Below are 14,582 nucleotides of genomic sequence, written 5' to 3'. Positions count from 1 at the left end.
AGAGGAGAGAACGGAAAAAAAAAAAAAAAAGAGAAAAAAGAAAAAAGGCAAAAGAAAGAAACTTCTGGGGCTGATAGCTTATCGGGAGGAAATCCAAATGTCACATTAGTTGAGAAAGTTGGGAGATTAAATTTTCCAACACCCTTCATCTGCTGCTGACATTTAGGGGCTTTTTTTCCCTCCTCCCTCTCCTCATCACATCTACGGAGCAGGGGGAGCGGCGAGCAGGCAGTGGCCGGCACGGGCTCCGCGCTCTGCCCTGCGCCAGCAGCTGCGGAGGCTGGTGCAGAGCCTCCCACCCCCGGCCCCTTCACTCTCACCCCTCCCCAGGGACCCCGAGTGGGTGCTGGAGGTCTGACCTTGGGGTGAGGATACCTTCACGGAGCTGTGCCGCTTTCCCCCGGAGAACGGCACATCCCAGGGGATTCTGGCCTCGGTTGTGACTTAAGCATCATCCCTTGCCACGAATGCAATGCTAAAGATGGAAAATCACTTTATTTCTGCATTGTTCCCCCTGTGACGTCCAATCGAGAGCGTCTTCTGATCTGAACACCTCCCCATGGGCAAACCCCACAGCCCTTGCCAGTGGGGAAAGGTGAAAACTTTGCTTCTGCAAACATTTTGAGAGCCTTGGGGACCCCCAGGAAAATTTTCTGACGTTCCCATTCATTAAAAAACACTTGGAAATTCAAAATCTGTTTCGGCAGATAGCGGAGCCTCAAGGTGCAAGCAAAATGAATAGGAAGCTCATTTCTTTCTCGCTGTAGTTAAAGCCGGCGTAAGACTTGTGAATAAGCCCCAGTTACACTGAAAAGGCATTGTCCACCAGAACTAACTCCATTTCAGCTAGATCCTGCTCAATTTAAATATAAAAATTGAAGCTAAATAAAAAAAAGACAGAAAGAGCTCTATTTAGTTCCATTTAGACCTTCGGGTTTCATCTCCCTCCTTTTTTATTTCAGCATTTTCTCTCCATTATTTTTGCTAGAATTAAATTTCCTGGGATCTCACCGGGAAGCAGCAATGGCATTGATAGGGGAGTGCCCTCCCTGCTGACCCCACAAACCTCGGCAAGAGGACGCCTCCAATTTCGCTTGATCTTTCCCCAGAGAAGGGCTGAAGTCGTTGTGGCCAATTTGCAGGGCTGTTCCTCCCCGATGACACGCCACCTACCTTGGGGAAGGGCTGGGGACCGGGGAGTTGAGCCCAGTGGTCCCCAGGAGCACCGTGCCATGCCGCGGTGCATGGTTTCTCTCCGGTGCTCCGTGTGCCGGGACGGCTCGGCAGGCACGGCTCCAAGGTTGAGATGTCTCCTGTTTCCTAATCCTGCCTAGCGTGAGTGGGAATGCTCTCCTCACATGCAGAAATGGCTAATCCCAAAGCTAACAGCCAGGAGCTGCCAGCTCAGATCGCCACTGCTGACACCAGCTGCGACCAGTCAGGGTAACACTGGGTATGGGGACGTCCAGCTCCCCTGTCCCCTGCCCCGCAGCAGTGACGGCAAAAGCCCTGCCCAACCTGACGGATGCACCAGTCCTGCTCCTCAGCCCCCCGGACCAGGAGCTGCCCTACTCCCCTGGCTATCTCCTCCAGCCTCAACCACCAGCCAGGTTTTCCTCTGCTTCTATCCCAAATCCGCTTTAATGCATTTTAAGCCCATTAGCTCCATCCTTTCCAGAGCCCCATGGAGAGCAGGATCTTTCCCTCCCTCTTTTGGCAGCTTCCTCCAGGCTGGGGAGGGACAGGAGACACCCCCTGCTCTGAATGAGCAGGACCCTGAGCAGGGAGATGATCTGCTGGGGAAAGCAAGCGCCCTCCCCTTCGCAAGAGGCCCTGCCCGACCTCTCCATCCCACCTCCCAGGCTCTCCACAGCTCTGGATTCCCCTGCCACAGAGCCCTCCTGTTGTCATCGCTTGGGGACAACTGCACTGGTGGTTTGTCGAAGCTTTGAAGTGATCCATCCTCTGCCCATGCCTGCCCCGGCTCTGCTCTGGGCAAGAGGAGAGTTGGAACTTGGTGCAGGGCACATTGCCTGAGCTGGTGGGACCCCATCAAGCCTGGATTCTCCCCTTTCCTCTGCACAGGGCCTTCTGAAGGCTCACATGGTCACCCGAGCGTTATTTTCAGACAAGGCCATGTGATTTGCAAGCAATTTGCTGCCAATGCCACATCCTTCCGCTCCTCCTCTCCGGCCGTGGTACCCATCTCCCGATGGCACATCTGCTGCCGGTTCTGCCTTGGGTCAAGGACCGGGCCTGGGGCACCGGCGCTGGCTGGGACTGCCCCGAAGCCCCCATCCCGCTCTGCCCTGGGGCTCCAGGCCAGCCTCAAGGACACCGCGACGCACCTGCTCCCCAGCAGCACCGCACCAAGAGCATCACCCACCCGGCAAGCCCCTATTTCAGAAGGATCCCACAGCACGGCACAACGTAAGAGCCAAGAGACCCATCAACTGCCAGCAAAGCGGGGTGTGGCGAGGCAGCAGCCATTGCCGGTGAAGCACCCCGTGCCCACGGCACAGCATGGCACCCGAGTGCCGTCACCGTCACCGCGCAGAGGAGCCGGCAAATGCCAGCCCCCTTGGGAGCACTGGGAGAGCGGAGCTGCCGGGTCTCTATTTAAAGCACTGATTGCCAGAAATCACAGGACGGCAGTGTCGGGAGGGGGGCAGAGAATTAGATTCAGTCTCTAATTAAAGGTTTGCTCTTCATTTGAATTTCAGATGCCAACTTTAATTTTAGAAACTTCTACAGGCAGCGGAACAACCTGCTCACCTGCCCGCTGCCGGGCCCGGTGCTGGTGGACAGATGCCACCACAGCTTGGCTGGATGGGGCCACGGCCGCGCACTGGGCATCGCTGTCCACCACAGTCTCGTTACGCCAGCCGTAATGAACGTGCCCCTCCAGCACGGTGCTGGGACAGCGCTGGCGAGGAGCACAGCCCCAGGATGGGGCAGTGCCGGTGCAGTGCCAGCGGTGCAGCAGGGATGGTACTCACATATTCGGTGTCGGCCTTGGAGTCGTAGTACTCAATGTCTTCCTCCTGCAGAGAAAAGGGAGAGCTGCGTCAGTGCCAGGCAGGGACGGGGATGGCAGAGGGGTCCCCATTGCCGCCCTCCCTCCCCCTTACTTGTCTCCTCAGCACCTCTGCCACGTCACTGTGGACCAAACCCTGCCCACCCCACACTGTTCCCGGGACACGGTTGGGACCTCACATCCCCCTTGTCTGTCCTCCAAGGTTCAGCCGTCGTTGGCTGTGCCTCCCTCCGCTCACAGCTGCCACCGAGCCGCCGCAGTGCAAGGCCACACATGGCCTCTGCTGTGGCCAACCAGCCCCACGACAGTGCCACTGGTGTGACCGCAGGCTCTGCGCTGCCATGGGGCATGAGGCCGCAGCGTGTCCCCACGCCCGGGACGCTTTGGTCCCACAGCAGAAACCGGGAGCAGAGTGTCCTTGCTTGCACACCATGAGCAGAGTGTCCTTGCTTCCGTGGAGAAACCCAGGTTGCTAATTTAGGGTATTTAGAGCCTATTTAGGCAGCAAGGTCTGCTCAGATTCCTCTTCCCCGCGTGTCAGGATGCGAGGCAGCTGATAAAATTCCTAAAGAGGCAATTTGGAGAGCAGCAATGCTGTCACAACAGCGTTCCGTGTGCCGTCAGAAGGGGTAATTAAAGGGCACTCGGAGACTCTTCTCTGCGCGCAGGGACGCGAGCGCGATGCAGGCGCAGCGGCAGCCGTCGCGGCACTAACATGTCTGCCACTCAATCAGCCGTCAGCAGCCGCCACGCAAACCAGGCACCGGCGGCGCTTTGGTGTGATTATTGCTGTTACTGTTTACCGAGGAAAGCAATACAGGTCCAGAAGAGAAACCCAACCAAAACCTTAATGGCGCTGACTGCATCCCCGTCCTCTCCGCTCCTGCTCTGCTGCTGCGGCACCCAGCCCAGCCTGGCTTGGTGATACTGTGACACCCAGCCCAGCCTCGCCATGGTCTTGGTGACACTGTGACACTCAGCCAAGACCAGCCACGGGCTCGCGATGGAAAAGGACCAGCAGGTCCCAGCAGCTGGCCAGGCAGCCGTCACCACCCGCTCCACCGCAGCGGCCCCACCAGGAGCTGGCAGCCCGTGACCCCTCGCCGGCGTTATCCTCCAGCCTCAAACCTGCTCCCGAGAGCGGTTTGCTGCTGCTTCCCTAGCCTGTAAGACACCAGACCACCAAGAGGTGGGAAAGGCCCTGGAGTGGGGATGCTGCTCTCTCAGGGGTACGGGTGGCAGGGAGACCCAGGCCGACGTCCCCCCGGGACGGGGATTGCGAAGGGCAGTTTCAGCCTGGTTAGCGGGACCAGGCTCTGTGACTCGAATCACGGTGATCACACAGCACCGAGAGGGGGACGTGAAAAAAAATTGACACAGCATCTTCCAATTTCTGCTATTAAAAAGCTAGTCATTAAGGGAATGTACTTATTAATTATCTGTGATTTGTTGTGAAATGCTGAGGGGTTTACACAACAAGAAATAGGAAAAAAAAATTAATTTCTCTTCGGATGCCCTACTCATGCCGCTCCCGGCCCCACGCACGCCCCTGCCCCTCGCTGGCGCTGCCTCTCCTGGGGTCCGTGGCCATCTGCACTTCCTAATTAAAGGAACCCCCGGGAGACCCATAACACAAACGAGCTAATTTCATGTTTAATGATCTTTAATCAGAAGTTAGTGTGACTAACAACAGCCATCCAGAAGGTGCTTTGTTATTCATTTTATCTTCCATCAGCACCCCCTCTGACACGCGGTGGCCCCAGCTCCAGCAGTGGGGGAGAGGGTGTAAGGTGATGCTCGAGGAGATGCTCCCATGGCATGGCATGGGGAGCAGGCCTCCTGGAAAGACACCTTTCCCACTGGTTTCCCTAGGGATCATGGAACCTTTGCCATGCACCTTTCCAAGCCCTGACAACCTGAGGAGCAGCTGGGTGAAATCCCAGCCCCCCTCATGCCCCAGCTGAGGTTGGCACACGTGGGACAGCACGTGTGGGACGGCCAGCATCACCGTGGGTCCAGCCCCCTGCCGTGCCCTGACGCCAGGCTCTGCTTTCCTCACCACAGTCCTGCTGATGCTGGAGGGGATTCACAGGGTACAAGGGAACCCATGGGAGCTGGCAAGGCATCTGCATCCCTGGCACCCAGAGGCCAGTAGGGCTGGTGGGAATTTATTCCAGGAAGGAGGGACAGAGCCCCCAGAAGGTTTCTGGGGAAATGCCAGGGGTCTCCTGAGAGGCAACAAAGGGGCCTACAATTTTGTCTCCCTAATATTTCTTTTTTAAACCACGCTTGCCTTCTTCATGTAATCCTCTCATCCTCCTCCTCCGGTCCATGCTAAACCCAGCACCCAGCCTGTGTAAATAGCACTGATATTTCTAGAGCCTTTCAGAATAAACACCAATAAAGAAAACAAGGAGGTCAAGATGTTGAGGGATTTCAGGGCAAAACATTGCCTCGTTTCTTGCAAACGAGCCTGCAAAAAGCACTCGCTGGTTCACGGCAGTGAAGAGGAGGTGGACGCTCGGTAGCTGCTCCTCAACGATGTGTCAACCGCTGCCCATTTTCTCGCGCAGTAATTGCCGAACGGCATCAGCGTAATGGCACCACAAGCACCGCGTCGCTGGCGGATGAGCGTGGGGTTATTTTAGTCTCTTAAACCCCCACTGCAAGTTAGGGGGAAATGACTTTGGGAGGTAAGTGCAACCACAGGGTAACCTGCAAACGTCGCTAAAGCCATCTCCCAGGCTTCTCCGGCAAGGCCACCGAGCAACCACCATGCCTGTACCAAACCCTTGCGGTTTGGTGTCGCTGGGCAGCTCCCCCTTGACCCAAGGGGGACCTCCCAGATGGGACTCAGGGATGCTGTGTGCCGGAGTCTCCCTGGGGACCCTAGATCCTGCTTGTCCCCCTTGAGCCCTCCCTAACAGCCCTGTGCTCCACTCCTTGGCCGATCTTACATCAAAACACTGAGCAAAAAGCTAATTAACAAAACCAGGCTGTCACCTTCTAGACAGCTGCAAGCTGGAGCCTCGCCAGCAGCTCAGTGGAGGAATCTCGCCCTGGCACGGGTGCTCCCTCTCCACGCGCCGGCAGACCAGGTTTGAGCCAAAGCCCATGGCAAGGATGGGCGTGGAGGGGGGGGGGGGTCTGCGGTGGGTGGTGAGGGGCACTCTTCCCCACCACCCCCCCCAGCCTTCTCCAAGAGCACTCCAATAGCTCTTTTTTCCCCTAAAACGATTACAGCAGAGGGGCCATGGCTTACTCCCCACCATAGCTTCTCTATAGGGTCACCCGAGCTGGCTAACCCTTCTCCCGCAGACCCGTTGTCCTCTGCAGGACCACTTGCTGCCACCTTGTAAGGGTCACGCTGCTGATCGCAGGCCCTGGGGACGCTGCGGCACCTTGGGGCGATTTTGCAGGTAGCTCCTGCCGTACCACATTGATTTTGGTCCAGCTCAGCCCACCAGCTGCAGGTTTCACTTCTCCAAGTGGCTCGGGTGACCTTTGGGGTCAGGAAATCTCTTCCAAGATTTAATTGGCTCTGGAAGGGTCAAACCCTGCAGCAGTTAGGAGGAACTTGGAGGGCAGTGGGGAAGACAAGCTGGATCCCAAATTGGCATCTGCCCCCAGACGGGGCCGGTGGCAGGGCCAGCATCCCAGCCCATGGCATGCCAACGTGGGGACAAGGCTGGGATCTGTGCCTGGGCAATTCCGCAGGTGGGGAGAGCAAACGGGAGCCAGCGCGCCTGCACAGCACCGGCAGCTCTGCTCCTCAGCAGCTCCTTCCTCTGCCATCAGCACTTGCAATGGGGCAGTGAATATTTAGGGAGATCTTCACGTCCCCGAACCATTAAGCACATGGAAATAGCACCAGATTTTGTTTATAGTTCCACCTTTCGTACGGAAGACAGCTGCAGCTGTCACGCAGCTCCCACCGCCCCTCCAGCACCCGCAGCCCCGCGTCTGCATTAAGGCCGGGTGGCAGCAGGGGACGAGCAGGGTGACATGGCGCATTCCCACCGCCGCACCACCCCTGCCAAGCCCGCCCGTGCCAGGAGGAGTGGGACGGGACTGGCCTACGGCTGCGCCTGGTGATGTGTCCGTGCCGGCCAGTTTGCCCCAGCTGGGCGAGGGCTCAGCCCAGGGTCTCCCAGCTCTGCCAGAGGCACAGCAGCCCTCTCAGGCGGTGGCTAGGTAACGAGGCAAGGAACGCGTTTCTGCAACAGCTGCCATAAGGAGGTGCGAGGGCCACAGCCAGGAACAGGCTCCCAAAGGGAGCGGATGAATTCCTGGGAGAAATTCCTACCTGTAACCACAGCCACGCCTGGCTCTGGGCATCAGGAAAAACACCGGCAGTGGCTGGTAGGGACCAAACCTTTTATTTCCACTGATCTACAGACCATGATTAATCCTTACCCAGTTCCTGGGAAGAGGAAAATACTCCTGGCTAGCCCCAGCCACCTCGGGCTGTTGGATGGAGCCAGGACCAGTCTGGTGGGGAGCACGCCCCTCCTGCAGCCCTCACCACGCCAGCCCCCCTGCATCCTATCCTGCAGCAGTGGCCACATCCATTACCCAGGACAGGTGGAAACAGTCATCATAATCTGCCTTGGCATCTTTTTCTTTTTTAAAAAAGCAATTTCCTTCCTCTCCCTCTCTGACAGAGCTGGGGAAATATTTAAGTGACCCGTCAACAGTTTTTTCATCTCCCTGAGAAGATGTTTTATCTGATCACGCCTCGCCGCCTGTTCTTCTTTACACGGCACCTCCTGCCCGCTCCCGCTCCTTTGAGGTGGCCTCAAACGAGATGCGGCCGCCTTTACCCTCCACTGCATCTGGGTACCACAGGGATGCCAGCACCATGCAGAGCCAGCGGGTGCCAGAGACCCCCTGCCGAGCCAGGGATGGGATGGGATGGGATGGGGTGGGATGGGATGGGATGGGGTGGGATGGGATGGCAACACTGGGAGCAAAGCTGGCACCCCCTCCACTGAACCATGGCACCCGTGGGACCAGGATGGGTGGCCCGGCCGTCTTGCAGGGCAGGGGTGAGCGGAGCCCCCTCACGGCCTCATCCTTGGCTTTTAAGAGGGAACGGCACCAAGACGGGGTTTTTGTGAATGATTTTCTTGTTCTGCTTTTTGGCCAGAACAGCTCTACAGCAAGGTTGGTGCTTTAACACAGTAATTCTCTGAGCGTAATGAAAGCTGACATTATATCAAACACAATAAAGACTCTCAGTTGATGGAGATCATTCCTGAACACACAAACCCATTAAACTGAAAAAAAAAATATCAATTCTACACACTCGCCAGCCAAAAGAAAATGTGATTTGTTATCTAAAAGGGGGTTATAAACACAGCTTCAATGCACTTTCTGTGCTGTAATGAAAACTGGGTTTGAAATGGCAAGACGACTGCAAATTAGAGTATTTGATTTTATTTTCTAACTTTTTAGGTAAACCTTCCACAAGGGCAAGCGCAAGGTTACGGCGACGATCTTTCTGTTCTCGGCCGATAAGTAGGATCTGTAATTAAAGGAGGAGAAAAATGAAAGGGGGATAAGGAGTTGGCGATCGCCTTTCTAATGCCGCTTTGAACACAAAGCCCTGCCTGCATCGCTGCGGTAAAACCACAGGAACAGCCACCGGTGTCCACGCGTAGCATGGCACAACCACCGCTCCTACCGTGGACACGTGATGGGTGCACCGTGGCGGTGCTGGACGCGCCCCGCGCCCGGAGGGACGCTGCATCCAGGGCTGTACAGCCACAGAGAGGCACCCAGCCGTGCCGTCACGTCCCCTCGCGTTATCCCTCACCTTTCCAGGGCGGCCGGGGGCGAAATCTCTGTTATTCCTCCTGTCCTTCCCCATTTGGCAAACAGTGATCCTGTTCTCTCTGGAGTTTTGTTCCTAACGGAGCTTGAAATTATCTGGGCTTTGTGATTTGCTTGCGTGTTTGCAGTCGGGGGTTATGGATGAGGGCAGCGGCGTGCGGCTGACCACGTTCCTTCTGCCGCCTCCGTGCGCGCCACCACATCCCAAAACCACCCGTGCTGCACCCAGCCCTTAAACCCTGTCCCAGCAGCTCTCACATCTGCAGCTCAGTGTACAGCTAAGTGATTTTTTTCCCAGGAGAAAGGGCCTGCTGGGCTCTGACCCCGCAAACGCCCCCTTCCTCTCCTGAAAGGTGGGGAGGGATGGGAGGCAGGGGGGCAGCAGGCGGAGGAAGGGGGAAGCTTCCCAGTGTAGCGATGGAAAATGCAGCAAGGAAGAACTGGGAGAAAAACAACAGTAATAAACATTTTATGAAGCAGAAAATGGCTTATAAAGAAGTCAACTTTTAAAGGCAATTTATGTAATCCTGCCAAGTGCATATAAGCACGGGGATGGCTCTCCACAGCGTCAGTGTCCCTTAAAGGGACAAACAGCTCCGGCCGTCCCAGCAGACTGACACGTAGCGATGACGATGCCCTGGGACGCGTTTCATGGCTGGTGGTGCAGACCTGCGCCTTTGGTGGTGTCCCCCAGGGCAGCGTGGCCCCTGTCCCCGTGCGCCATGGGGGTGCGGGACACCTGAGCCCCTGCTGATGGCGTTGGGATGGGGCTGAAGGTCTGGAAAAGCACCTCAGGTGCTGGAAAACCCTGGAGGGAAGTGGAGCACGCGGTCAGAGAGGGGCTGGGAGAACATGGAGCCGTCTGGGATGCCCGATGGGGAGCATAGCAGCTTCTCAGCGAGGATGGATGCAAAGGAGGGTAGGAAAAACCTCAATGTGATCTTCTAGTGTTTTTATAGGTACATTTTGCAGGTCTACTTGCCTGAGCAGGGTGGCAAAGAGAGGACAGGAACCTGGTAAGCAGCATTGCGCTGCGGGCTGCGGGCTGCAGCCCTGGCACCTCTGTCTGCTGCCAGGGATGGTCTGCTTGGGGGCTTGGCACCACTGTCATGGCTGGGGGACACGGCTGGGGACATCTGGAGCAGAGGGACAGCCCTGAAGTGCCTCAAGGGACAGACCCCCGTGGCTCTGTGCAGAGCGGAGCCAGACTGTCCCGGCTGCAGCACCCAGACCCCCTGCAGACTCCTGGATACAAGTCCAGAGACTGGAAGCTTCTTACTGGGAAAACTGGTCAGCCAGGCCACTGCAAACTGGGAGCTTTTTGTGGTCTCTCATCATACCAGTGCCAGGCGGTCCCAGAATCCCATGGTGGGAGGCATCCATGCCTGGGCACTGGGCATCGGGACTCCCATGGCACTGGCACCTAGCTCCTGCCTTTCCGGAGCTCTGTCAGCCTTTCCCTGCAGACGGATGCGCATCCCCGAGAGACCCTAGCTGCCCCACTCCAAATCACAACGGCCCCGCACCGCAGCCTGCCCCACCGTCCCCCTGCCCCTGCCTGCTGCACCAGCCCGAGCTGCTATCCAGAGCCGGGGAGAAACGACCCGGAGGGACAACGTGAGGAGTGCCCTGAGGCTGAACTCAACTCTTTCGGGAAGGCCAGCACGGCTGGCGTGCGGCTGGGACAGGCAAAAAAAAGCGAGAAAAAAAAACACTTTTCCTGTAGAGATGGGTCGTGAGCGACTGCTGGCAGCAGCCTCCCAAGCCGCTCGGGCTCTGGCTCCTGCTTCATTTTCCCCTGGACTTCCATAGCAACCCATCTGCAGCACGGTTTCACGGGGCTGCCATTAGCGCTAACGCAGCACAAACACTCAGCATCTGCCGGCGCGCCTTCGGATGGAAACACAGAAATAACTGCGCCTGCCGCAATCTGTCACCGACTCCGGCACGACGTTAGGACGCAACATGCCGGGAGAGGAGGGGAGCGCTGCAGCCAGAAGGAACAAGCTGCTCCACGGGAAGGGAGGCGAGGAGGAGCTGTGGACGCTGCGCCGCTGCCTTGCGTGCCATGTTGCCCACGCCGACGCCGGCAACAAGCCGCAGGCAGCAGCAGAGCCGGCATCACCAGTGCTGGCACTCAGGTCTGACCTTGCCCTGCCATTTTAGGGACAAAGGACAGCTAAAGGAGGCTCAACCCTGCCAGCGAGAGCTGTTTTCGCAGCCTCCCCATCCCTCTGCTGAGGGGGAACCAACCTCCAGCACCCTGGGTGCTGTGCGCCCAGCCGGGCCAGTCCATCAGGTGTCCCAGCCGGGTCTGGGCTGTCCTGATAAAGCCGCGGCGAGCTCCGCGGCAGCGATGCATCGCTGCACATTGTTTCTGGGTGACTCGCTCCTAATTACCTTGATTAAGTGGTTGCAAACAGTGCTATTAAAACTATTTTTTTTTCTACGAAAGTGGATTTCTGAAAGGTTTGTGCCATGAATGGCAAAATGAGCGAAGAGCTCCACAGCATTGCAGCCTTTCCTGGTACGCTTTGTATCCCAACCGTTATCCCCCGCGCAGCAAAGGCAGCCTGGTCTGGACGGAGAGGGAGCTCTCTGGGGCTGCAGACACCCCACAGTGCAGAAGCTGCCTGACTCTGCGTCCCAGGGGATGAGCAGAAGCATTGGGGACCGCTGCAAAATGCAGGGACCTTGCTCCAGCTCTGCCCACCCTGCCTGTGTCTCGGCCACAGGCCATACAGTCCTGGATGCCAGCTCGGCGCGGGGTGCATGGGGCCACCACGATGTCTCCAGGGTGATGGTGGCCAAGCTTTGGGTGCTGCTTGGGGATCAGATGCCCGGGAGCTTCTGATCCTGGAGGATTGGGCCAGCGCTGGGGATGGAGGTGAGAGCCAGGGGCGATGCCTGTGGCCCCCTGGTGCTGCAGCCTCCCTCCCCGGGAGCCCTGAGCCCGCAGCCGAGGGCGTCCCGGCATGCTGGGGTTGCTGGCAAGAGGAGGGTCCAGCCTTTGCTGTGCCCCCTGGGAACACGTCTGCCTCCAGGCGCAGGCGAGGCACCAGCGATCCCATCAGCCTGTGCCCACAGCAGACCTTGTTACCCTCCTCACCTCCCCTCCGCCGGCCTCCCGGACAGAAGTGACAGTAATTCTGCGGCGCTCTCATGCAGAAAGGTCTTGGTGACCGTCGGTGCCGATGACAGCTGTCTGCTGGATGGGAGGGCCAGCGGGGACACCTCACCTCTCCTTGGTGAGGCTGCTTCTGCGCACAAAGGGAAGGTCCCTGTGAGCTCAGCCTCCCCGGGTGCCTATGGCACACAGCTCCCTCTGGGACGAGAACCGGCCACGAGCACCCACCCCACACCGGCCGTGTGGTAAACAAAAGCCAAGCAGCTCAACACCTCCCCTTCTCTTCCGCTCCTCCTGCCTCTTCCCCTCCACATCAAACCCTGGTGACCATCACCAAGGGCAGAAGGGTCAGCACGAGCAGGATGTGGCTCCAGGCCTTCATCTCCTCTCCTCCCCGAGCAGGTCTCTCCTCCCAAAATGCACCAGCCAGGCCCGGCAGCGGGGCTGTTCCCGAGCTGTCCTCTCGTTGACTGCAGGAAGGGCTCCCTGGGGCCAGGCAGGATCCGGCCCAACCCGGAGGAAGGGGCTGGGTGGCTCGGGAGTATTTTTTATTGTAGGTTCCGTTTGCACTGGAAGGAAAACAATCTTTCCTTCCTCTCGTATTATTGTTATAATTTGAGAGCATTTCCAGGCAGAATCCTGCAGGTTCCTGCTGAGCGCTATCACCATCAGAATTACAAAGTCAAATGCAATCATTAAACCCACATCTTCCCTTTCTCAGCCCAGATTGCTCCTTTCCCCAGAAGCCCTCACTGCAACTGCTGGCAGGTGCTGCGGACGAGCCAGCGTGTGACCGCAGGCGCTGCCGTCACCCGGCACAAGACCCCGCTCGGCACCAAACCCGGGGTTAAGAGTCTCCCCAGCCCCCAAACCCTCAGCACTGAGCTTGACCTTCATCTCCTGCCTTCTCCTTACAGTGGGCACTGGAAATGAGCTCAAAATCGCTTCGTTTGCCCTCATTAGTGCTGGCAGGCAACGGTGCCGGGGCAACCTGCATGCCAAGCAGCCCAGCACGGCCAGCGATCGTTCATGAGGGAGCCAAGGATGGGAAGGAAGAGCTGAGGGATGGGATGAAGATGCTGGTTCCTGTGCCATGAGTCATCTCCAAGGCTGGTGCCTCCGTGGAGCTCAGCATCCAGGAAGGAAGGCGGTAGGGGCGTGAGTGGCCAGGGCACGCGTGGAGCCTTACCCGGATGTTGTCCTGCCAGTGGTGAGCCTTCTGGAACTTCTCCGCCGCGTTGGCAAGCCTCTGCAAAGCAAGCAAGAGAGCAGAGGTGAGCCTGGGGAAAGCAAGAGGAGCCAGGCACGGCCTGTGTCAATGCAAGACTGTGGGTGCTGCCCCAGCACCTGCCACCCCGCCATTTTAGGGACCCCAGCACCACTCCGCCACGCAGGCAGAGGGCAGGAGGCAAGCATGACATCCCAGGCATGGAGAGACAGCTTTTCTCTGCTTGTTCCTGCCTTTCCTGGAGCAAGGTGGTGCCTCCAGAGGGATTGCTGCCACTTGAACTCAATCGGGGTTGAGCCATCACCGCCTGGCAGCTGCTGGTGGAGCCACTGGAGCCCGGCAGGCTCTCATTTGGGCTGAGGTGCCTGGTCAAGTCTCACCCCAGGCTGGGGCAAGGCCAACCTTCTCCCCCTAAAGCACATGAGGCTTCAGAAGAGACACAGGCATCTCCACAGGGGACAGGCAGGGCAAGAGCTCCAGGCTTTCCCACGGATACGCTCCGCATCGCTAAGCAGATAAAGTCAAGAGGAAAACAAGCATCCCAGACCTCTCCCTCTGCCCCTCGACCAGCCCCAGGCCCCCGGGGATGTGGGCAACTGCCTGCTCCCCACCAGCCGTTGGCTTTACAAGGCTCCAGGGTAACATGCGCCACAGAGGTCTCGGCTCCAGGGGCTGAGTGGCCGATCTGTGCGGGGTTAACTGGCCATGAGGCTTGTGAGGCTGTGGAAGCCCAGGAAGGCTCCCTAGTGAGTTACTGGAGACGCATCAAACACAGATGTGCCTTACGGCTGGCGCTGCTCATCGCCTGCTCCTCATTTCCCTGCACGCCTCGGCGAGATGGGACACGCTTTGCTCCTTGCTCTGCAGGAAGGGGCAGAGGCAGAGCAGAGCATCCACAAGCTGTCCCAGAACCCGGCAGTCCTGGTGCTGTCTGGGACCTCACACGCTTGGCATCGCTGTGCTCCCGCGGTCCCTGTCAAACACCAGCCCTGCTGGGGCCAGCGCATGCGGAGACCGGACAGGACCCTGCTCAGGTAACAGTGACAGATAGGCACAGGGCTTTAACAGAGGCAACGAGAGCCCTCTTAGCAGCTGTCAGCTCCCAAAAAACCCCAAATCATCGCCTGGGGAGCACTGCAGAGACACACATAAGACTCCCAGTGCTACCGCGTGCCCAACCTTCACGCTGTGAACCACAGAGCCCAGAAGAAAACAGCATTCCTTTGCTCAGCCAGGGGAGCCCACCAGCGCAGCAGCCAAGTCCAGCTCCATCCTGGGAATTTATTTCCCCAGGGCCTGGCTACAAAAGCACGGACACATGAGACGACAAACTCCGGAGAGGCAGGCAGAAGGTC

General features: G+C 58.0%; 1 protein-coding gene across 3 annotated transcripts in view; it reads right to left on the bottom strand.

Moving 5' to 3' along the window:
• CACNA2D2 (calcium voltage-gated channel auxiliary subunit alpha2delta 2) overlaps positions 1–14,582 on the bottom strand; it is a 204,799-nt gene that overhangs the window by 28,322 nt on the left and 161,895 nt on the right. For all 3 annotated transcript variants that reach the window (XM_086755540.1, XM_086755542.1, XM_086755541.1), the window contains exons 4-5: positions 13,189–13,248; positions 3,000–3,044 (exon numbers count right to left, since the gene is read on the bottom strand). In XM_086755540.1, the coding sequence (XP_086611666.1) occupies positions 3,000–3,044; positions 13,189–13,248 (105 nt within the window). The remainder of the gene's footprint in view (positions 1–2,999; positions 3,045–13,188; positions 13,249–14,582) is intronic.

This window comes from Chlamydotis macqueenii, chromosome 10, assembly GCF_036417535.1.
Source record: "Chlamydotis macqueenii isolate bChlMac1 chromosome 10, bChlMac1.mat, whole genome shotgun sequence".
Lineage (NCBI taxonomy): Eukaryota > Metazoa > Chordata > Aves > Otidiformes > Otididae > Chlamydotis > Chlamydotis macqueenii.
Note: the sequence above shows the minus strand (reverse complement) of the source record. Positions and strands in the feature narration are given on the sequence as shown.